The following is a 25,280-nucleotide window of genomic DNA, read 5'->3' on the forward strand; positions in this document are numbered from 1 at the left end:
ATTGTTTTCTTTGTCCTTTCTTTGTCCTCGTTAAACCGATAACTGCTTCTCAGTGTATTCTAGTCCCTTGTCACCTACCTGGCAGTGAGGAGTTTCACCAGCTGGAGGAACACACTATTCCTCCCAGTTCTACATCCCACTGAACAGGAGAGTACAGCCAACAACAAATTGCGACATGTGACCAGTCAGTATTTCGATTTATTCTCAATGTGTTTTTAAATAACGGATGAACAACCTCACAATGTGTTGCTGTGAGCTTGTAGATCAGCTATTTTCATTTGTGCTTGTTTCATAGACCTGGCCACTTGTTTCTCTTGCAAAACTGGTTTTGCCTCTGCTCACAATTTTCTCACATGTTTATGCTCATTAGTTGAAATTGATTCCAAACTGGCATGGCTACGTGTCTGTGGTGCTGAACTCAGTCGCGGGCATGTGATTACAAACGAGGTAACTTATAATATTATTTTATTGAAAGGTAACTCTAAGCTTTAATTTACAGCACCATAGTGAAACAGTATTTATTTTCTTGTCTTTCAGACATCGGGGAGAGGAGGAACTGAAGCCACAACAGTTTGAGAACTTATTCTCTATATGATCTATTCTCTTTCTCAAATGTTCCTCAGAGGAACTGAACCACGGGCCTGATTTATATTTAGCGCCGTGTCAGTGTTGTGCCAAATCAATTACAATAGTGCCAATCAAACAAAACACTTTTGTTTTCAAAACATACACGAAAGGAAAAGAAGTCTCAATTGGAGAGACATTGGAGTTTCAAATCCCACCAGTGTAGACACATCATTCATTCAGTCATGTTGTATGTTTAAGCAAAATGCTCTTTTTTTTTTATTAAGTCTACATACTGGGCTTATATAGACATGAGGCACATTCTAACTGATTTGTCTGGATAAAATGTAGCTGCATGTGTCCACTCCATTCACAATCCCCCATTTAGAACAAGAAAGGATATGCTAATCCAAAATACATATTTACCCCCAGTGATTAATAAAGCTCCATGATGTGTAATGTAGAGGTATTCCATGTACTGGATTCTAGCATCATTATATATTTCTTCTTCATCCTAGAAAAGGTGAGGCATTGTTCAGGAGAATAGCCTCATTACCCTGCCATACTTTATTATCCTATTACTTGGTCCTGTGACTTCAAACTTTGTAGGATAACGTTCTTCTTCTCATTTAAACACGAGAGCAATATACTTTATTCACATTCAGCTCCTGGCAGCCCATTGCAGAAAAGACTTGCGTGATGAACCTACAAGTTGCAATATGAAGCATGGACGGTAAGCTTTTAGATCTGATCTTTTGACTTGGCTATTGCTATAGTCTTGGTCTCTGTGTCCCCCTATAGTCACAGAACATCCATGCGCAAAGCCCATATACTTCTCTGTACATGTACACAAAAACATAGAAAGTGCTGACACTGTATAGCCATGGATGATAACTTGACATTCGGAACCTTAATAAAACTTTATTTCTATAGCATCTTTCAAAATTGCATTGCAAAGTACTTTACATGGACAAACAGCAAAATATGCAGCATAAACATTTATTCACTATTAAGGACCACACCACCAATGAAAACATTTAACAGCTTTATTGATAACAGGAAGAAGGACATGATCATAAACACCACAGCAGGGTGATGGCCCACGACGGGCCATCAACGGCGTCTGGGATTTGAGCCCAGGTGGAGAAGCTTCGGGCATGCTCCCGAGGCACGTCGGGATTGGCTGTGCAATTGTGCCATAATACTTCATATTAATACTTAATAAGTTTAATAAGTTTGTTCAATGCATTGGACTTGTCACTTAAGTTTGTAATGGCGGGCGGCGGCCCTGTGCCACTGAAACATACCACACACTTGAACGCCCGTCAGTGTTGGAGAGATACGAACGCCATGCGGTCCGGTCCCGATCACCACTGCTGGTGCTGGGCTGGCTGCTGCTGCCTTGGTGCTGCCGACGACCCCCGGTGAGCGCCACTATAGCTCCGGGTTAAAATTGACCACCTCCCAAACAGCAGCTGCTTGTAGACGATTGCTCGCTGTTGGCTTTCCGCTGCAGATCCGTCCACTCCACGCCAAACACACACACACGCCCAGTCTGTGTGTACTGTGTCCAATCCAAACCAAGGAACATCAAAACAACGCCCATTGGTTCCACTTGTCAGTTGCCTCCCAATAGACAACCAGCGTGGAACCGAGGCTGTTTTCTGACTAAATGTAGCGCCTAAATCCCTATATTAGGTGCTACTGGCTGCTGACGGCTGAGGATGAAGTTTAGACGTGTGCTGAAAGAACTGAGGTCCAGAATGTTTGTTGAGTGGATATTAAATTATATTTATTTACTGTCCAGAATTTTTTGTTTTGTTTTAAATAAAATGTTTCTTGTGAATCGTGCCTCTTTTCATCCCCCCACACCCCACCATCTAGTAAAAAAAATCATCTCACCCATCAGTCAAGCCAGTCCAGGTGGAGGGTTTCATCTCTTTTTTCTAGGGTGGACAGTGAGACCTGGTCAAAGCTGGTTAACAAGGTTGGGGGTACTGGGCAGACTGAAAGGACTCTGGACTCTGGGGTGATCTGTTGTCTGATGACTTCAATTGTAGTATACTGTATATGTGAGAAGTTCTTCACATTTTTGCGGTGATGCTTCTAGTCGCTGGGCAGGAGGTGGACCGATTGCTAAATCTATTGTCTGGAATAGAACTGTGGGGTTATGGCTTTGTTTGCGGATTAGGTGGGAGAAATATGCGTTTCTAGCCTCCTTGGCGGCTCTCTGATAGGTGGTCATAAGGAGTTTTAGTGTGTTAAGGGATGTAGCTTGCCTATCTTTTTGCCAGCGACGTTCGGCTGCAATTTGGTTATTGATAACATTGCAAATAGGCTATATGCTTGTTATTGTCACTCGTAAATAAAATATAGGCATTCATTTATTCCTTTATTAAATGTTATTTTTGTAAGAATTAGTTTGTTAGATATACATTTTGGAGTGGATACATGCCTGTCAAATTGTTAGACAAGCTGCTCTGCATGTCTACGATGGAACAAACGTGTGTGGAAACACCCTACACGTGACCTGATGAGAGATCTGAGCAGGCCATACGCTCAAGTCAAAGTCATGATCATCATCATCATTTTTCGACGGTCGAGATCATGGATTTCACAATGAAATATATGAGTCACGATAGAATGATACATGCCGACAATTGCGGCGATCTCGCCGTGTGGCCATTATCACTTTGATAAATGAGGGCCAATGTCTGGCAGAGCAAAACAATGTGTTAAATTTAAGGCGTTGACACCTTGTCGGTTTGAAGGTAGTCCACAATTCTAAATAGCTTGTTTAAAATAAATCACACTCGTGTGAAGTGAGGGGCACCCTCTGTGGCTGCCACGTGACGCCAATGTTTGTGTAACTGCTGTAAACAAACATCCATAGACGTAGATTTTTTGGGGTGCCTGAATAAGACAAACATTAAAGGTCCATCGACTTGGCTGCCACGTGACGTCGTTGGAGAGGGGGGGGGGTTACTTAGTTTATTTGAGGATTTTGTTGTAGGGGAAGAGGGGCAGGTTCTGGGTGAAAGCAGGAACATCCATGACGGGTGTGGTGGCACCGGGCATCTTGGCTGAAGCAAGGAGAAAGGTGAGCTTGGACACCTTGCTTGGACAACATTTTTTATTTTTGCCGACGTTCCTGTCGTTCTCCTTTGGTCCGAATCCCACCACGTGCACACTGAGTTTGCGGCTGGTCGGCCCTCTGTGTTCCTGGAACCAGGAGACCAGCTCAGCCCGGGTCATCTGCTTCAGAGCGTCAGCCTCCTTGTTGAGCCTGTCAAAGACATACTGCTGGGTGACCACCTCATACCAATTCCTGTTCACCTCCTCCCCCAGGTGTGTGTCCTCGCTCAACTTCTCCTTCACCAAGGCAGTGACCTGCGTATCGAAGGCCTCCTCGGTAAGTGCACTCAGCATCTCCCCAAACAAAACCAAAAACTCTTCAATCTTCAACTCCACCGCCTCTGTATTGAACTTCGTGGCCTGGGTCACCACCGTGACAGAAAAACCCAGAACCCCTGAAGTGATTCTGCACAAGGGGTAGACGAGGTACCCCAGAGTCTCTTTGGTTCTCAGGAAGTTAAAGCAAGGTTCCTCCATGTGCATCACGAGTAGCTCCATTAGAGCGTGTTCCCTCAGGTTTTTAGGTCCGGACTGGTAGTAAACTGTGACCTCGGAATTGGCATCCCTCTTGTTGAGTGATTTGACCTTGCACAGGTGATGCTTGGGAGGCAGCTCCACAACTCTGTACACCAGTGGCACCTCTACTGTCAGCTTGGAGAACTGCAATTTGTCTCTGACATATTGCAGGAACTGCGCTGATTCTGTACTATTGAAGTTGCCTTGCACCAGTCCCTCTGCGTACAGCTGAGCCTTGAAGGCCTTGCTGAAGTCCATCAGTTCCTCTACAGTCACTCCAGCTGCCAGAGCCTGGTAGGTCTCCACCGTGGACCAGCGAGAGTGCTCCAAGATCATCAGACGCACGTCCTTGGCGAGCTTCTGGGGTTTAATGAGGACGTTGAAGTACGTCTTCGTCAGTTGCTCGGTGAACATGCTAAATACATCAGGGGAGGTAGAGAACTCCGCCAGATGATCGATTATCAGGTGTAGAAGCAACGGCAGCTTGTGGTTGAATCCGTTGACCTTGATGACCAGGCCGTGCTCCCCGGCCTCCAGTACATACTCTAGACAGGCCACATCGGCCACGTAGGTGGGCTCGGCCAGGTTATGAGTCAGGATGTTTACCAGCAGGTCAAATAACACGACCTTCTTAGCGGATTGCTGAATTACAGGAGAGATGAGATGAAATACAATGTAAGCCATGGGGAGTTTGAACTTGTCGTCCCTCTTGTACCAGAGGCAGCCCCTGTCTCCGTTGGCTATTCTGACAGGGAACTCTGTGTGCAGGCCGTCAGGGGGCTTCAGGGTGAAGTCGGTGGCAATGAACTGGTTCTCTGCAGGGAGGTGCAGCTCACTGCTGAGCCCCATGTCTGCCGTCCAATGCTCCCTCCACCGCTGTGGGATTTCCTCCACACCGTAATGTGTGCCGAACCACTTCTCCCGGAGGGGAGAAGTGGTTCGGGCCTGGTGTTCCGATGACAGCAGCATCAGATTGGCTTTCTCTGGGGCGAGAAGCGAGAGAGCCGCATCGATCACCTCTGGTTTGAACTCGAACATCAGCTGATCTCCGGTCAGGAAGTCCTTTTTAGGGAACAGCTGCATGTACTCACAGACCTCCTCCACATATTCTATAGAGTCAGTCTGCTCCTCGTAGTGGAATTCATTGGCTAAAATCTGCTGTATCTCCTCATATATTCTTTGCTGTGGGCCCAGTGTCTTCAGCATCCTCACGTACTGGAACACAAGGTGAGCCACCTGGTAGAAGTTTTTAAAGCCCTCGTCAGTGAGGGTGACGGAAATTGAGAAGATAGAGGAAGTGGTATTATTGTTGAAACCAGACTCACTGGCTCCTACAGACAGACCAAGAGCCCAACACTTCCTCCTGAGTGTAGAGAGGATGCTGCCTGCGCCCTCGTGACCAATCAGCCATGCGATATAATCGAGAGGCTTCACTCTGTAGTGCGTCTCCTCCTGAGCGGGGAGGGCCCAGGCGATGTTCAAAGCATGAACCTTTTTCACCGCAACCACCCTGTACAGCTTGTTGAAGGCTGGTGTGTCAAATGGATCCAGTAGGTCTGAGAATTCCGGCTTGGGCTCGTTGTTGTTGGGAACCTTGCTGAAGATGCCTCGCACCCATTCCTCCAGAGTGTCTAGTTTATGTTGGGACTGAACGGCTAGTGTCATGTAATGGGCAGAGTAGTGTCTCTTCCAGAATGCATGCAGACGTTCATACACATTGACTTCATTCTCCCTCGGCTCTTTCTTCAATGTCTGGGCATTTCCCAAGTAAAATTTACCCATGGGGTGTGCAGGTTTGGCCAGGCTGCCAAACAGCATCACCTGCCTGTGGGAGATCGATTGTTTAGCCAGCTGGTACTCGCTGTCCACAGCTTCCACTTCCCTGTCGATGGCATCGCTCTTCATCAGGGGGCAGATGAAGAACTGAGCCCATCTGTCCAGGGCCTCTCTGAAGTGCATCTTCTGGACATCGAACTGGAAGACGGTCCTCTCACAGTCAGTGGAGGCGTTGCCGCTTCCTCCGCACTTCTTCAGGAAAGCGTCCAATCCGTTCTCAGACGGGTACTTCTCACTGCCCATGAACACCATGTGTTCCACGAAGTGGGCGAGGCCAGGCAGGTCGGCGGGGTCACTGAAGCTGCCCACGCCGACGCATAACGCCGCCGCAGAGGGTTTTTCAGAAGGCCCTTTCTTCTTCCTTTTCCCCACATTGTTCTCAAGGTCACCGTCCTCATCTCCTGACACCACTGGACCATCCTCATCATCCCCTGATGCCATTGGTCCAGCCTCATCATCCCCTGATGCCATTGGTCCAGCCTCATCATCCCCTGATGCCATTGGACCAGTGTAGTTGGATATGAGCAGCGCTCTCAGTCCATTCTCCAGTTCAATGTACCTGTACTGTTTGGGGTCACTGGGTGACTTAATAATGTCGCTGTCGCCAACATTGTCCTCTCCTCCTTCAGCACCTCCTCTTCCTCCTGCCTCTCCTGCTACATGGGCATCTTCCCTGGTATTGTCTGAGCCACTTCCTTGCACAGAGGACATGGGTTCCGTATCATTTGAGACACTTCCTTGCAGCATGACAAGACACCACAGTTTCCTGGACCAGTGAAGGAAAAAGGGAAAAGGATTGTCTTGTCTCTGCATTGTCAGAGACAAAGCACCTTTTCATTTTTCTTCTTCACTGGTGACATCAGTGAGGTATTAACTATGACATACCTAAATTTGGGCAAGGTTTCAGACAATCAGAGACCTGTCGACTTCCATTATATAAGCCTACTACTAGAGCGGTGCCCAGCTGTATAGAGCACAGAGTCGGTAACGATGGAAGTTGGAGTTCCATGCCCCACCTGGCTATGCAATACCCGTTGTACCCGAGTCAATGTACCCGTTCCACCCAACTGTCTGTGTCCCTTTTATGCCCATACATGGATATTTCTGTATCTGTCCACAGTCTAAGAGTATCAGTCTACTGTCTAATGGTTTTCGTTATGCGCAATGTCCATTTTCAAGTTTTCAGAAAGTACAAAAATCTTTTGAAAAAAGCAGATCTACAAGCTGACATGTTCACGTTGTGAGTTTGTACATTGTCTATTTCCAAATAGTCGAAGTACACGGCATAGGGCTGAAGTAGCTAGTTTTGTAATAATAATCAAAATCTACAAAGTGACTTTGACAAAGTGACTACAAAGATTTCAAATAATTGTAGTGGAGTAAAAAGTACAATATTTGCAGTAAAATTATTGATTTATTTTATTTTTTATGATCAATACTTTATTTGGATTGTTTTACAAAAAAAAAAAAAAAAACGTATGCATGGATATTATGTATGAACACAAAAACATTATAAAACTAGAACTGCACTCTGTCGAGTGCCTATACTACTGTGTGCTTGTTGCACACAAGTAGGCTAGTGCGCAAGCAGAGCGTGCAAGTACTGTAGACCGCTACAAACTTTCAAATCTCAGCCTCTCTGTGAAAGAATGTTTGCAATATTGAATTATTAGGTTTAGCTATTTGCTACGTACGTTGCTTTTGGAGGAAAAAAAGTAGTATTTTGAAGTATGGTAATGATTACTTATGCCTGTTATGGCAGTGGTGTCAGATCACATACATATATACATAGGCATAGGGGCATTACCTTTAGTCCACCCGACACTGAAACATGGCATCGTTACGTCACCGTATGTCCCGTGCCAGCATATGACGTCATAATTCTGCTAAGGGAGATTGGTACATATCTTCATCACATCATGGGACATATGCTTCGTAGCATGACGGAAAACATACCTGCACGGTCTGCTTCCGTGCAGGCATGACAATTTACAATTTACAATTTAGGCATTTAGCAGACGCTCTTAATCCAGAGCGACTTACATTTAAGCAAGAACAAAAGCATGGGAATACATCACATAAAAGCATTTATCATGAAACATGCGTAAGCTAAGAAAGTAACAGTGGAATATCTATATAATGAAACTATACATACTCTATACATATTTACTACTATGCTATACATATGTACTATGGCGTGCTATGACTATATACAATACAATTATAGTGCTGTCTACATAACATGCTATAAGTCTGTGTCAAATGCTATCTAAGCCAACAGAAATGCTATCTAAGGGATTAGGGTAAGTGCTATGGGCCATGATGGAGTCTGAAAAGGTGGGTTTTCAGGCTACGGCGGAAGATTGACGTCATATCATATGCTGCTTAGGGACATAAGCACCTGACTGATAACATTACTTGCACGCTCTGCTTGCGCAAGTAACAAGGATAGACAAGATCAACAAATACATTGAATTAAAAGTTTCAACTAGTTTACACGACCAAACATGCAGCATCATCAACCGTATCATATGTATACTGAGACAGTAAACAATCAAAACGTCATTGCCTGACCATGGATCACATCAAGGACCTGCAACATGACTGAGGAACACATTCCACTTCGAATCATATTCATCTAACTGATTATTCATCTTAAAAGATAACTTAATGGCGATGGATCACCCAGAATAAACAGAGCAGGTGTATAAGGAATATCATGGTTTGTGATTTGCATTATATTCTCATGAATAGCACACCATAGCGTCTGTACCCTAGGGCACTCCCACAATACATGAATAAGTGTACCGGGGTCCTCACCACACCTCCAGCAAACCGGACTCTCTCTGAGCTTAGCCTTGAAGTCCAATAGACTCTATTCATTATCATTAAATTGAACTAATCTGGTTCTAAGTTCACGGGACATCTTCTTTGAGTTCCGTAGAATCATCTTTCATTCGCTGTCAGTAAAGGATTGATTTAAATCAACCTCCCAAATCCTCTTCACGCCTGAGGGCTGACAAAAGTATTGAAATTTTGAAATAATAATAAATTAAACATTATTGGCCTACAGTACTTGAGTATACGTACCTCTGAGTTGCCTAGCTGTCACAGTCAAGTGTTGAAGGGTGTTAAAGTGCTATCAGTAGAATACATGCATGCAATTATGACACTTTTTAATGCTTCTGCCAAAAAGAACGGGCTCTTATGAATAAAGAATACCCTGGAAGAACGATAATTCAGTCTGGCACTTTCCATGTATTTGTTCAGATAACATTGTGGGGAAAAAGGTAATTACACAATGATTTATTGTAATCCTTTGATACATTGCACCAATTTAGGTTAGTGTTTGTTGAGTGCTTTGTGGTTAATAGCTCTCATGCATGCAGTGTGTCAGTTGCTGTAAAGTTGGAGGTTGTCACGAGCCACAACACCATGCAGGCAGGCCGTGTGTTTTAAATGTTGATGTTGCCAGTTTATAGGTTATAGGTTTAGGCATAATTTCTGTGAAGTTAAAGGTTAGGGTATATAGGCATAGTTTCTGTGAGGTTTGAGGCATAGTGTCTGTGAAGTTAAAGGTTAGGGTATATAGGCATAGTTTCTGTGAGGTTTGAGGCGTAGTGTCTGTGAAGTTAAAGGTTAGGGTATATAGGCATAGTTTCTGTGAGGTTTGAGGCATAGTGTCTGTGAAGTTAAAGGTTAGGGTTTATAGGCATAGTTTCTGTGAGGTTTGAGGCGTAGTGTCTGTGAAGTTAAAGGTTAGGGTTTAGGCACAACCTGGGCGACACACCAATGAAAGAGGGACAGTCCCATATACCAGTGGTTCCCAAAGTGGAGTAGGAGTCCTTGAGGGAGTTCCAGGGGGCACCCAGCTAAATGATAGTTTGGAACCAAATGAACCCTTATATGGGATAGTAACTCAGAGAGTGTACAAATGGGACCAATTGGACCCTAACTGGTCCATTTGGTTCCATTTGTACACTCTCAGAGTTGATTTTACAATATAAGTATCAGAGATAGAAATGCCATTAAATGGGGGTCCGTAGACCAATGCGTGTCAAACTGGGGGTCCTTGAAATGAAACGGGTTGAGAATCACTGCTAGAGCCGTACAAATCTTCTCTTATGGGGGTCCCTGGCATATATTTTTCAAATGGGTGTCCGCGGGGCTAATTAGTGTCAATCCTTGACATGAAGAGGTTTGGGAACCACTGCCATATACAGTATGGCCTATAATGTGAACAAAGCCTGAGGTCTGCCTGAGATCTAAGGACCCCCTATGGGTCCTGGACCCGGGACCCCATGTTGAAGACCCTTGGTGTGGAGCATGTGGAGTCAGTGAGTGTGGAAGTTACACACGTGCACCCATGCACACATGCATACACATAAAAATAATTACACGCACGCATGCACACACGCACGCACACACACCTTCAACACACACCACTGCGCTGTATATTAAGAGAGCATGTAGATCGGTGTGACATGTTGACCGAATATTGACCCTGTCTGTTACATTAGCTACAGTACTATCTCCCAGTGGGCAGAATGGCTTTTCAGATGTTTTCCACCTGATTACCTCTGGCAGAAAGCAATAGAAGGTGATAGAAAGTGTCAAAATGGCTGACTTAACAACATAAAATGAAATGAAAAGAGATTGAAATAAGATATCATACCTCAAGTTGTTGGTTCGCTAAGGCTTTCACACATATCTGCTGTAAGTGCATATACACAGAATAAGTTAGAATTGATTTTAGAATCTTGATAATTGCTTTTAAATCCCTCAATGGACTGGCCCCCTCTTATTTGGCAGAACTTCTCCAACACCATAAGCCGATCAGAGCCCTGAGGTCAGCGCACCTCTCACTTTTGACCCCCAAGACAGCCCTATACTGTTAGGAATGCATTACGGGTCAGGAATCCACCAAGATAGGGCAAAACAAAGGCACAGCAAAACATACACACTCACTTGACAGAGGTCTATGGACCAAAAAGGACACGCTGCAAACAAAGGGCTTAAATAGACAGGGGTAACAGGACACAGGTGAACTCAAAATACAATCAAACACAGGATAGGCTAGGGGACTAAAAGGACACAGGTGGAAACACTGACAAATAACAAGGTAGGATAGACAAGGTAACTAACAGTAACTAGGAAGACAGGAAACACTAGGAACAATACTACAAAATAAGATACACAAAACTAAGGCAACAACAGAGTAACAGTAAACCAAAACCAACGAGAAACAGTCAGGAATACATGAGCAAATACATGAATAAATGACAGAAATACATATTATTTATAGTCCAAACTCTAGTCAAAGTTCACGGTCCGAGGAGCGGACCGTGACACCTACTAAACACCAGGGGAGACCGTGATTTTACTGTGGCTGCCCCTAGGCTCTGGAATAGCCTTCCTCTCCACATCAGATCCGTCCATTGAGACTTTTAAGTCTCTGCTTAAAACCCATTTTTTCGACCTAGCTTTTAATCACAACCCAGTTTAATCTCCCAGTTTAATCTCCAACCTTTTATTTTGAGCACCTCTTACCTTAGTGCCTATTATGTTCATATGTGTACCCACTTGACACTGATGTATTGTTTTTATATGTTGTTTTTATTTTATTGTATTGCTGTTGCTGTTGCTATATGTTTCTTGACTTTGTTATGACCTGGCTCTTGGGCCATAACAAAGGAGGAAGACACTGTTTAAAAGTGCACAAACCAATATTTATTATTTACAATATAAACAAACATATGAATCAAACAAAAAATACTAAGGTGGAGTTAATGTGTGTTAATCAGTAGATCAGCAGTGTAAGTGAGTGGATGTGTGGTGGGTGTAGTGTGGGGTGTTGAATGGTGCAAACAGATGCTGCTGCTCTCATGGAAGGAGAGAGACTGAGCGAAACGCCCACGCCCAGCCATTTATAGTGCACCTTGGGAACACTGGCCAGGTGCTCCCAATGCACCTGATCAGCAACTCAGAACCTGTGGGAAGCCAAATGCAGGAATACACACAGGCCCTAGTAGGCCAACTACAGGGGCTGTGACAACTTGTACAGCACTTTGGTCGATGACAGTCGTTTTTAAATGTGCTTTATAAATAATTTTATAATATATATTTTTTTTTTTATTTGATTTTGATTTGTTGTTGAAATGTACTCAAATGTATTAAATATGTATGCATTTCTATACCTAAACCAGTGTTAGAGATTGTACACTACAGTGTACCAGTAAGATGCCCTGAGGGCGAGAAGCGACCTCACCCTTGCGGGCACGCATCCGCCTGGGTGACGGCAGACTCCTGGGTGAGGGCTGGCGCTTTGGCATGGGGGGGTCAGATCAACATATGGAATGAATTCTGTACTGGCCATATATGAGCGTGTCTTGAGTGTACGGAATGTCAGAACAAGAAGGACGGGTGGGATCAACATAATGGAATGTCATGCAGAACAGGTCAGCACGCACGCAGGCAGGCACGCACGCACCAGGTGTGTGGTGATCAACAGCCAGGTGTCCATGTATGATTCCCTGCTTTCATATGAAATGAAAAAAAAAAAAAAAATGCTAGAAGACTTTAGCTCTAGTCAAAATCAGTCACAAATATCCACATAGGCCTGCACGCTATATCCTCCCAAACCCAGGATCTGTTGTTTTCATCATTCAGACATACATCATATACTTTTCTGACTAACAACTTTGGGACTATTGGACTAATTATCATGTTGCATTCTTACTTAACCCATTTTGGTGTTAGCACTATGTTATGCTTTAGCTATTGAAAAATAGCAGATCTACAAGCTCATGTAGGTCATTGTAGGTCTGCTATTTTTGAAAAATCGAAGACATAGAAGACATTTTTAGAATCTGATCTCAGGTCAGAATGAAAACTGTCAGGATGTAGAAGACATTTTTAGAATCTGATCTCAGGTCAGAATGGGTTAAACTCTTCTGGTACTGGATGGATGGATGGGTGGATGGATGGATGGATGGATGGATGGATGGATGGATGGATGGATGGATGGATGGATGGATGGATGGAAGGAACCAGGGTTCAAGTGGTTCACTGCTATAAATATGACTTACAATGGCTGTCTTCCTTCGAATGTACTCTCGACGCACACGGGCAGAATTAATGAGAATATAACACGGGCCTTCGTTGGCGACCTCTTCACCTCATTAAGCCAATTAGTCTCTGGTTGCAGTGTGTAAATCAAGCTTTAAGTGGTGCGTAGGTGGAGGGTCTCTGTGCATGCGTACGTACAGTGCACTCTATAAAGATGTTGCAGCTGCGTGCACGTGCCTCACTTAAGTATGCTTAAGGAGTGCAGCTGAAGTTAAACTGGAGCTTGGGGCCCGGGCTGTGTGAGGGAGCATTTAATTAGGTGTGTGTGTGTGTGTGTGTGTGTGTGTGTGCGTGCGTGCGTGCGTGCGTGCGTGCGTGCGTGCGTGCGTGCGTGCATAATGTAGTGAGAGCTATTCACTGCAATGATATACCTGACCTTCAATTGTTTTGAAACTAAACAGAGACGGTCCTAGAGTACAATAGTGTTAACTATGGTGCTGACTGTGGTGCTGACTGTGGTGCTGACTATGGCAGGGGTTCTCAACCTTTTTGGCTGGGGACCACCAGAAATGATTTGTCCATATCTTGCGACCCCCGCCCCGCTCCCCCAATACAAATTGATCGCTACAAAAAAAACGTAAAGGACGATGTGTGGAGCTAGAACTTTAATCCGACCTCGCAAGTCGCGAGTAATAAACTATAATGTCACAGCCCTACTATGAGACACAGGCCGAGTAGAAAAGAATTGTGGCATTTTATCATGAACATTAGTGAGGACCAATTATATGAAGATAGGTTGAAAAGTGGTAATGTGGTCCTTTAATATCCATTTCCAGCCATTCAGAGAATAATCTGCCGATCCCCTGAATTAATTTGACGACCCCCCCCCCCCCCCTATGCATTCAATTCTCCCCTCAAAGGATGTTCTCATTATGTTATTACCAAAGCAGTCCCATTTTAGTTTCCCATTATTTCTCACTTTGATAATTCTCCTTTTTTTCCACAGGCTGTGTGTCCAAATTAGAGGTACAATCATAATAATGAAGATAATCCATAATCAAAACTGCTCATCCGCTTTGATCAAATCCCCCTTAGTGTTTTTGCACGCAGCTTTGAAGAGCCTCTAATCTCCTTTTGTTGGCCTGGCCTGCTGTTGGCATTATCTGCGATGGATATCCACAACCTGAGGCCCCTCGCATTTGGGCTCGCGTCAAGATGTCCACGGGACCCACAGGAGGCCCTCCGACTTGCCACAAAGATGGATTGCGGGGCTAAAATAGAACAGTGCACCTGTCACAACCCGCTTCAGCACAGCACGGTCACTATAGTTGGGATCCTGTGACTGCACCAAATGTCACATGAGGTGGATATTTGCTTTCACTAAGCAGATTCAAAACGCCTGAAGTGGATATTGTTATCGCTAAGCCGATTTAACACAAAAGAGGGCTGACACCAAACCCAGAAGAGGAACTGTGGGAATAATACAAAAAATAATTATGAATCCAAAAATCAGTAAAGGACCTCCATCATGTTCAAAGGGTTATATCGGCAAATATTTGCTATATTAAAGTAAGATTAAGAAACTGTTTTATACACACAATAGTGTCATTTTGGAGGACATGCAGTACTGCAGGCCAGGGGTCGCCGGTCTGCAACCTTTTTTGACATGAAATGCCATGTTTTTATTTCCTTGATGGTCAGTGTGGCATACCAACATGAAATTAAATTATGAACCACATAAAATTTCCAACTGATTGTCTCCACCAGGCCGAAGGCATGGGGGGAGAGTATGTTTTGCACTCCGTCCGTCCGTCCGTCCGTCCGTGTGTGTGTGTGTCCGTGAGCAGCTAATCTCGGCCACCGTTAACCCGGTCAATGCCAAATTTTGCACACACACTCCCTGGATGCCAACGATGAAGCTCTGCCCCAAACATTCCAGAACGGCCTGTTATAGCGCCACCAGGAGGCCGCTTTGTGCAAAACAAGTTTTTGCACAGTACACCTACATATTTTGTCCAAACATCACGCAAATTGGTACACAGTCTCTCTAGAGCCATTCAACGAAACCGGTCTTTCAGATTTCTCAGACTCCATCCTGATTGGTTAAGATTGGCTTCCAAAGTTCACAGGAGTGCTCAGTTTCAACCAAAATGCTGCAAATCATGAACACATCGCGTGATTTTTTACTTTTGTTGCCCATTTATCCAACCACCAGATGAAGGCAAGCTGCAATGTCCTACATTCCTATCCTGGTGGAGACCTGTGCCCAGAAGGGCACTTTTTCTAGTTTTGACTGTTTTCTCCTTCTGAAATATTTTCTTTCACATCAGGATGCAATCATCATTAGACCCAATATCCCAGCTATCTCCCAGACTCCCTCCGCAGTCAGAGTTCAGAGTTTTAATGAATGAAACTGTAATGTAAATGTAATTTGCATACAGATTTGAGTTTACATTTATTTTATTTTCTCACTTATGCAAGTGTGCAGTGTTCCACCTCCCATGTGCCAATGTTGGCACCTGTGCCTAAGGTTGTTTGACTCCCTCTCTCTCTCTATTTATGCTTCCCATCAATCTACATTTTGAAAATAAAGCAGAAACAAAATGGCTGAAACCACTAACATAATTTATTTTCAGATTAAACATTTGAATAGATTCTCACAGAGTCTCCCTCATTACATGCGGACTCGGACTGTAATTATTATGTGATCAGGGACATTGGGAGTTGGTCCAAACTTTAAAAAAGTTGTTATAGCTTCCAGTCTCTCTATCATCAGTAGACTATTGAAATACCTAGTCATTGTCAGTATGGAGCTGTATTATTTATCTGACGGAACCTTTAGATGTAGTCTACTGCCGGGAATAGAGAACGAGAAAAGGAAGGGAAGTTTTCTTTCTGGGCTAGCCCAGCCAGCCTGGTTGCATAATGACCATGAAGACAATATAATCTAGAGTTGATATGAATGTGAGGAAATGTCAACTATAGTGACATGTTGAGCCTAATGCAATTAGTATCATGTCTGTCTCTGGTGAAACCCTGTAGAGCACAGACACCCTTAAACCCTATGAAATGACATGTACAAAATAGAGAGGCCCCGAGCCGTGGAGAAATGCTGAAAAGGTCTCATTCAATATGAATGCTAACCATCATTTAGAGAGCAAAATTGGAAAAACTTCTACGGCTGATCTGCTTTTTGCACCTAAATTGATTCTTGCCTCTCCAACACAATGTATACATAATGGAATTCAATTTTCCATGTTTTTAATGGAATGATCTTATCGTATACTGTATACTGTCAGGAAAGAACTTCCAAAAGTTTTCTGGCCAACAGAGAATTTAATGTGACCGCAGCTTGAATTATGAAACAGAATATCATGTAGGTATGCCGCCGGAATCTGCCTGCTATCTTGACAGATGTACTGAATATTTTCCATAAGGTTATATTTGGTTGCAGGGAGTCCCCTGACGACCAAAGAACTTTTGAGAGTAGGAGTAGGAGTTGGGAGGAATCACATTATGGTTCCTCCAAACCGTAATGTCAAAGAATCAAGGCGTCCCTACAGCTTGTATTCTGCAAGGTTTCCTCACAGCCCGCATGCTACTGATAACAGATTCATTCCATAAAAATATATATTATTATGGAATACCATTATGAATATGTTGAATGTTAGCGACGGTAGCTTCAAACAGCAGATGCCAGCCGAACACGTTTTTTTTTTTCCTCCAAATTTGTAAAGTTAAGTGCTTTACAGAGCAATAGAGAAAAATAAGAAAAGCAAAGGTAAAACAACATTAAAAAAATAGCAGGAATGCAATTTAGTGAGGACATGAATAACAATAAGGATTTTTGAAAGCAAGAGTGTAGAAGTAGGTCTTGAGCTGTTCCACATATGTTGCTATTATCAGTAGTTTTCAAACCTTTTCATGTGAAGTTCTGCCGACCCGCATCTCAAAATATGTTGTTCCATGGACCACCAGAAGCAAAGATTTGACTTAAAAAGGTTCACTTAAGAATGCACATATTCAAAGATTTGTATAAACATTTTCATGCTTTCCCAGTTGTAATGGGTTAAACATCACCATTCCATTATTATTGATTAGAAACTTACTCGGTTTGTTTTCTCCACAAATATCCATTTATTTGTCACACATTTACTGAAAATTACAGTTTATTTAAAGGACACAGAAAGGTCAAATAACACAGATACATGTAGCTAGGAGTAACTAGTCAGTGCATGGCACATTCTCAGGGACACGACCCAGTGTGAGTCTTTGGTTCTGCCTCTCTGGCGTGTTAAAGACAGAAACAGCACTGAAATATTAAACGTGGAACAGTTGGCCAGCCAACTTCAGCCTTTCTTTTCTTCTTTTTTATGTGGAAGAGTAAATTAACATTGCATTGGGTCCTCAACTTTTTCAGGCCGCCGCAAAAAATTAATCATAATTTGCACTGGGGACTCCCCCACCCTCACAAGCACATGGAATTGTAGGAATTGACGCATTACATTTAGTTTGACTCGGTACTACAGATAAATATTGTGAACTGAAAATAGCAGATACAAGCTTGTAGACCGGCTATTTTCAAAATGTTTGCCTCTTTCTTATATTATTTGACATTTTGGCCAATGTTTGACAAGTTTTGATAGTATTGATTACTTCATTATAGTGTTGATTACTTTTGATGCAGTAAATGGAATTTTTTCCATCTTTTGTTTTTTAGGTATAAGGCTTTCGTTGTAACTTCACTGTCATCTGGGAACCAGCCCAAAATCATATGGGGACCATCCTGGGGGTCTCCACAGATTGAGAACCACTGTTCTAATTGTATCCACTGTAAAGATTAATATTTTTTCCACTCTTTTTTTTGCTGGACCCAGCCCTATGAAGGTGAATGTCGCTGACTGACTGACTGACTGACTGTCAGTCAGGCCTCGTTCCCAGCCTTTTCTCGTCTCACGGGAAGAGGAGCTATAGGAAAGGAACTACGGCTGAAAGTGGCTATACTAGGATGGGACTTCCGTTTGTATACTTTCCCAGAAGCTGTGTTTTACAACCAATCAGAACACAGCTTTCATACCCTAAAAATCACACTCGTGTGAAGTGAGAGGCGCTCTTATCATTATACATCATCTCGTTTCCGGGGCCAATCAAAATTTGCGTCCACACTTTTGTCTTCAATGTTTGTGTTTACACAAACACTCAAAACTTGGCCATTCATTGTCAATGGCATTCAATGTTTGTGTTTACACTCTAGTTTTTTTTACACAAATACTCAGAACTAGTCATATGTGGTGGTAGCAAAACTATGTTTGCGTTTACACAAACCCTCAAAGCTGGACATAGGAGGGGCTACCGCCCCTCAGAGATATGAACAGATCTGCATAGCATCAACCTAAGGTTCTACAATGGTACCTCCTTTACCTCCTCCAATAAGGGCGGATTCAGACTATGATCCTGGGTGTGCAGATGACGTGATTAGTGGGAACGATGCATACCGTTCCCCAGAAATCGGGGAGGTAGTTTCTGGTCCCATTGGATGGGTACGGAACGCTCCAATGGGAAAGTCATCAGTACCAAAAGAAGGAAGTGGACTGTCTGCTAATCATAATTTATACATGGTTTACAATGACACATTATTTTTACCTCGGTTATGCGTTTCCGATAGTTCTACCTCAATGTTGACAAGAAATAATGAGTAGGTTCCACCACTGTGAAAAAACAAACAAAAAGAAACACATGTGTAGCTAGCCAGTGTTGCTTCTAGGACAAAGATACCAAGGCTTAGTCTGTGACATCACTGTCATACGATAATTACACCAACGCCGTTAAATTGGGATGTTTCAAAAACCGTCAGCGCACACTGCTGTGTATTGTTATGTTAATATTGTAACTTTATTATTCGCTTTAAACTCTGACCAGTGACTCTTCTTTTATCAACTGACATTCTCTATCTCCCAAAGCCCCATCCATAGTCCTACAGTGCATAAACTTCCATTACAGTTGAATGAAGATAGTACTCGGGTACGGAAGAATCATGGCCATGGTCAAAATGTTGGCCAGCGGGGAGCGGGCAATCATACTAATCGGGAACAGTTCGAATCAATCTGACCCAGTCTGAATCCGCCCTTAGACACTTTCAGTAGCAGTCCCTTGCCCAGCGAAGTGACTATAGCGCAGATACACTATTCGTTGGCCTAACAACGGACCCAGGATAAGGGATGTAGTTTTCTTTATCCAAATTACAAACCTTTTCTTATCATTGGACACAGCTGGTGCCACTATAGCAAGAGTACACATCTGCAACGCTTGGTTCCAGATGATCTATTAACCCATTTTGGGCGGGAACCCCTTTTGGTGTTATGTTATAAATAATTTAGCTATTGGAAAAATAGCAGATCTACAAGCTCATGGTGCGCCACCGAGTGGCGCGCTACAAGCTTGTAGATCTGCTATTTTTGAAAAATTGTGAAAATATTTATTTCCGAAAATTGGAGGATTTAGAAGATTTTCTTTTTAACTTTGAGGTCAAACTGAAACAACCAAACCTACGGGGTTAATACGAAAACCTGAACATCACGAACACCGGCAAAAGCGCTGGCGCTCCCTGTATCCACCATTTTCAAATTAAAAGATCTCAGGCGTTTCATACACAGTCCAGCCATAATAGGTTTTGACACAATCTTGTGGCTTTGCTTTTCTCAGTCTGGTGTACAGGATCCAGTATAGGATAATACAGTATGAGACCTCACCAGTGCAAAGGGAGTTTTCTAGAAACATCACACATTTAGAAAGCAGTGTCCTCACTCAGAAAATATCAGTTATTATTAGGTAAATAACAAAAATGAACAATCATGAAACATGTAAACAGTGAGATTGCTACCTTTTAAAATAAGTCTAGAATGCATGCCATTTCACTATGCAGGGTTTCAGTCCAGAGATACAAATGTCTCCGGATATTTCATGACATCTTCAGTGTGCCAGCGTTTTCAAACAATGTGTATGTATGTAGTAGATTGTGTTTGTCCACGTGTGTGTGCGTGCGTGCGTGTGTGTGTGAGTGTGTGTGCGCGCGCGCTGTATTCGTGCATGTGCGTACGCCATGTGTGCTCTAAGAAAGACCCCCGGGGCAGTGGAGGGGTTTTAAGGTTATCAACCTTTTTTTTCTGGATCAGGGCCCACATGTTGATCTTTTTTTTCTGGATCAGGGCCCACATGTTGATCTCGAAAAAGCGTCCGCAGTGTCCGCATTTCCCAAGCTCGTTTATTTAAAATGACCCATCAAACAATTTGTGTTCCCGCGCCTTGGATCAATGGAACTATATATACTGTAGGAACAAATATCATTACTTTTTCTGTTATATTAATTTAATTATATCATCAATACAATCGTAGTGTTTTGCCAATTATTTGGAGACCCATTTTGCAATATCTTCACCCCCCCCCCCCCCCCCCCCAGTGGGCCCTGGCCCACATGTTGGGAATGAATGGTTGCATCATACGACGCCGTGGTGTTGTTGAGCCGCTGTGTTTGTGAGCTCTGTGTCTTTGTGACCGGCTCCCTCCGGCTCCTCGCTGTGATGATCCGAGAGCTTCACGACCTCCTCCTGGTTCCGTTGCTGCTATGGGTTCAAAACACATGATGCAGCGATTCACAATGAGTAATATAGTTATTAGATATCGATAGTAATTATCTCTCGGCTGGTCTGCTAGTAGGCTATAGCTCGTATCTCGTTACAACAAAACTAAAGAAAGAGCGGCTCCTTCACCGGATATCCGGCGCTAGAATAAAAGGCATTATGGGAAATGCAGTGCTAGCATATAGCAACAGAAAACAGCTATTCTAAATGAATTCAATTCTTTTTAACTGTCTTTTAAGTCTTTGTAAACTGTAAATAATAATACTATGAAATAAACATCTTTATAAACATTATGAAATGAAATGTGAAATATGAATAACTATATTCCAAATAGTTATAACATCGAGCAAGGCTGACACAATAATAGCTCACAGTTAGACGAGAAAGAGAAGCATATACAGCAATTAAATCTGTGCAATAAAAATGTATTTTGTAGTATTTGTCTGAATGTAATACCCTACTTCATTGACCAGGTGTCCCCCAGGTGTCTACGTATACTTGGTTTAGCTTCCTTTTGAGCCCCTCTACACCAAATGAATATTCACCAATATTATGATCTGCCGAGAATAGGGACTTAACTATGATGATGAAGATATTTCCATTGTAGAAGTTCCTCCTGATATTGTGCTTAAGACACATTATTGCATCGTAACGTTATTGTAAGGTTGGTTGGATGGTTGCTTCCTGTTGGGGGGAGGGTTATTTGAGGTGTTTGTTGACACGTTTGAACAATGTTCAGGGGAACAAGACTAATGCCACAGCCTGAAGTAAAGTCATTAAGCTTCTGTTTGGTGTTTACCATATAATGTCACATGGGTGCATGCCGCCAGGCTCGCTCACTGCTTGCAAATGATTGGATTTTTGCATCAGACGTGTCAGAACAGGTGTCAGGGCTCTGATGCTTTGCATGAAGCAAAAACAAACAACATGCCCCTAAACACAGCTAGACAAACAGACCGAGGAAACAAAAATGTGCACCTGCACACAAACAAACAAACAGACCTAAAGGAAACAACATGCCCCTGAACACAGCTAAACAAACAGACAGAGGAAACAAAAATGTGCACCTGCACACAAACAAACAAACAGACCTAAAGGAAACAATAACGTGCACCTGCCATAGAGTTATATATCTATAGAGAAGACACCCGAGTTCTCCTTCCATCCACTTGCATTGAGTTGCTCAAAAGCGCATGAGGCGGATTCACTCCTCCTTCCTGGTAGGAACAGAGTGCATTCTGGGATGGATTGGCCCCAAACACATGAACGCGCTGCCGTTGACTATCATTGTGCCGTTTGTGCGCGTTCACGTATGAAACATTCGTTCACGTGTCATGGCCCCAATCACATGAACGTGCGCAATGATAGTCAACGGAGCAGCGCTGGGCTCGAGCTGCAATACCAAATCCGGCCACTATGTCCATTTCGCCTCAGGGTTTCCTCTGGGTGCCTTCTCTAGAAATATATACTCTAAGGCACCTGCACACAGCTAAACAAACAAACTTAAAAGGAAACACTGTAAGATTAATTTTTGGAGCGGTACCCTGTAGGCCAAGTGTAGGCAATCAATGCTGAGGTGTCAAGCTGCGCTTAACACATTGTCTTTGGTACCCCCGAGTGGTTTTAAAACCTTGGTGAGCATATTTTCTGGTCTTGTCCTAAAATTCAGAAATACTGGCAAGATATCCACTCCACCTTGGAGACCATTCTGTGTTTTAAGATACCTCTGACTGTTTCTTTTCTACTGTTGGGAAATATCCCTGAAGAGTTTCTAATACATGATAAATATTTAATCAAGATCCTCTTAGCAACAAGTAAAAAAGCGTGAAAAAATAAAAATAAAACCAAAACCTTGGTGAGCATTACAGATCCCTACAATATGTAACTGTTTTCAGATCGTTTAGAAATTTGTCTTAGCTTTTTATAGCTTTTTATATGTAAACCTACGTAATTCACATACCTTTTGTTTTCCTTTTCCTGATCTTCTGATGTATTGTGATGCTTTTTTCTATATGATATTGTATTACTCGACAACACTGAAAATTAGTTTAATTACTAAATTAATTTCGAAAATAAATAAAACTTGAATGAATGAATGATCGAATTAATTAATTAATTAATTAATTAATGTCTGCTGTTGACGTATACGTTTTTTAAAATTTAAATAGCCATCTGCGATTGGCCTATAAGTCGCTTTATAAAATAAATAAACAAGTCGAGTCGAGGGCCGGACTTGTTCAATGTGAACGTATTGAAATGATTGCACATATTGAACCTGGACCTAACATCATTAACCCATTTTGGGCGGGAACGTTAGCATTACGTTATGTTTTAGCTATTTAAATATATTTAAACAATTATCTACAAGCTCATAGCGTGCCACCGAGTGGCGCGCTACGAGCTTGTAGGTCTGCTATTTTTGAAAAATCGAAAAAGAACGACTGACGTAGAAGACATTTTTAGAATCTGATCTCAGGTCAGAATGGAAAACTGTCAGGATGTAGAAGACATTTTTAGAATCTGATCTCAGGTCAGAATGGGTTAAACCTGAGGCACACTGTGCCAGACAGGACTACCAGCCCAGGTGCCCAGACAGCTACGCCAGCCGCCCGGGCCCTTCTGATGTATTTATGAGAGGCGCTATAGCCACTCCTATAGCTATTAGTGTAGATTTTCATCCTACACAAACATTACATTTCCATTAATGAAAGGAGAATTTACGTCATATATGTGGACGAGCAAATCGGCTATTTAGTCCTACGCAAAAGGAGAATGTACGTCATATGTGTCTTAAGAGTGCTCCTCACTTCACCCGAGTATATGTGCATCCATATATAGGCACAAAAGGGACGTGCATCATCCATAGGTCACGATGAGTCCGATCTTGAGCTGTATTTAAGTCGCTGAGAGGTTTCTGGAAGTTGTTCCGTGTGTAGGAGTTATCAGATGCTCAAAATGGCTTCCATCCACCTTATGATCAAACATGAGAAGACCTGTATCCTCACAGACGTCAAGGAGTCCACCAGCGTCTATGAGCTGAAGCGCATCGTGCAGGGAATCCTGAACAGAGCTCCAGAAGAACAAATGCTTTACTACAAGGAAAAGCAGATAGATGACGGCAAAACTCTCAAAAGCTGTGGCATCAATAGCAAGAATGCAAAACCCGAGGAGCCGGGCAAACTTGGCTTGGTTCTGAAGCGCCTCGATGGGCACTTTGGGAATTTGAAGACGGTGCCATTCTCCAAACCTGCAACATCCTGAAGCCTTAAGAGGCCCTGTTGGTTCTCAATGTGGGGTCCAGGGTTCCTTGAGGGGGTTCCAAATGGACCTTTGCAGGGGTGTGTGTCTGTGACTCTGAGAGTGTACAAATGGAACCAAATGGTCAGTTTGAGAAGAACTACTTGCTTTATGCACCACCAGTCCATCACCATCACCGAGGACCACCACCAATGAATGGAATAAACAGGCTGTGTGGAGAGCAGTGAAAGGAGAAAGAACCGCAGAGAAAGGGCTAGGGCACCGATGGCCCAGAGGCTCTAATGCAACCTGACATCTGGTCACAGGTTCAATTCCTGAGGACCTTTGCTTGCGTTGCCACTCCCTGTCTCTCTCCCTGTATCCTGTCAAATCTTCACTGTACTAATAAAGTCAGAAAAGACCCAAAAATATCCTAAGAAAAAAGAAAGCGGATGGGTGTGGGTGTTGTTGTGGAACAGGTGTTCCCAAATCTTTTCAGGTCTAAAGTCCAAAAGAGAAATTGTGTGTCCGGTTAATACTGTACATGCTCCTTCTAACGTTGGAAACAATATCTGTTTGAAGACAGGCTTTCTGAAATATTCAAATTTAAGAACCTTTAAGCGGAGTTATAGGGAGTTTGAAATGAAGAAAAAAAACGTGTATGCACCGATACGATAAACTTTGTTGCGCTCAGTGTCGGAAAAAAAAAACATGGTGCAGCAGTGACTCAGGAGGTAGAGCGGCCGCGTGGGAAAGTGGAAGGGTCCCAGTTCAATCCCGAACTCCGCACCCCTGAGTTAGTGTTGAAGTGTCCTTGTAGCAAGACTCCCAATGAACAGGTCGGTGTTGGTGCATGCTTTCCCCCGCCATCGGTTTGTGAATGGGTATACTGTATGTAATTGCACATTGTATAGTGCTTTGGATAAAGGCGCTTGCAAGCTGACAACACGTCACATGAGCGTCTGTCTTAAAAAGAATAAAACAAGAAGAAAAACAGTTCTCCCCTGTCCCTGACAAGACCACTGTAGTGACTACATCACAGTCTACAGTATGTTGAGAAAATCCAGCAACTTAGAATGCTGATTAGTAACACAGCAACATTCCAGTGCACTGAGGCGAGAAGCAATGCCATCGCACCGAACAGGTGTTACTGTAGGACTGATGTCGAAGTGAGATAGAGGTAGAGTTTTTTTTCCTGCAACTATTGCCTTTTGGTGGTACACAATATATTTTGTCCACAATATATTATTCCCTAAAAAAAAGTATAAAAGTAGTATATATAATAGC

At 43.0% G+C, this 25,280-nt stretch overlaps 1 protein-coding gene across 1 annotated transcript; it reads right to left on the reverse strand.

Annotated features, from left to right (window-relative positions):
- Positions 1 to 3,555: 3,555 nt before the first annotated feature.
- Positions 3,556 to 6,702, reverse strand: LOC310854648 (nardilysin-like; the record flags this gene model as incomplete). Its single annotated transcript, XM_083759323.1, has 1 exon — positions 3,556 to 6,702. The coding sequence occupies exon 1, from the start codon at positions 6,550 to 6,552 to the stop codon at positions 3,556 to 3,558; it is 2,997 nt and encodes a 998-aa protein (XP_083615449.1). The 5' UTR covers positions 6,553 to 6,702.
- Positions 6,703 to 25,280: the final 18,578 nt, after the last annotated feature.

Source organism: Protomyctophum parallelum, assembly GCF_964188405.1.
Source record: "Protomyctophum parallelum genome assembly, chromosome: 2".
In the NCBI taxonomy this organism is placed as follows: Eukaryota; Metazoa; Chordata; class Actinopteri; order Myctophiformes; family Myctophidae; genus Protomyctophum; species Protomyctophum parallelum.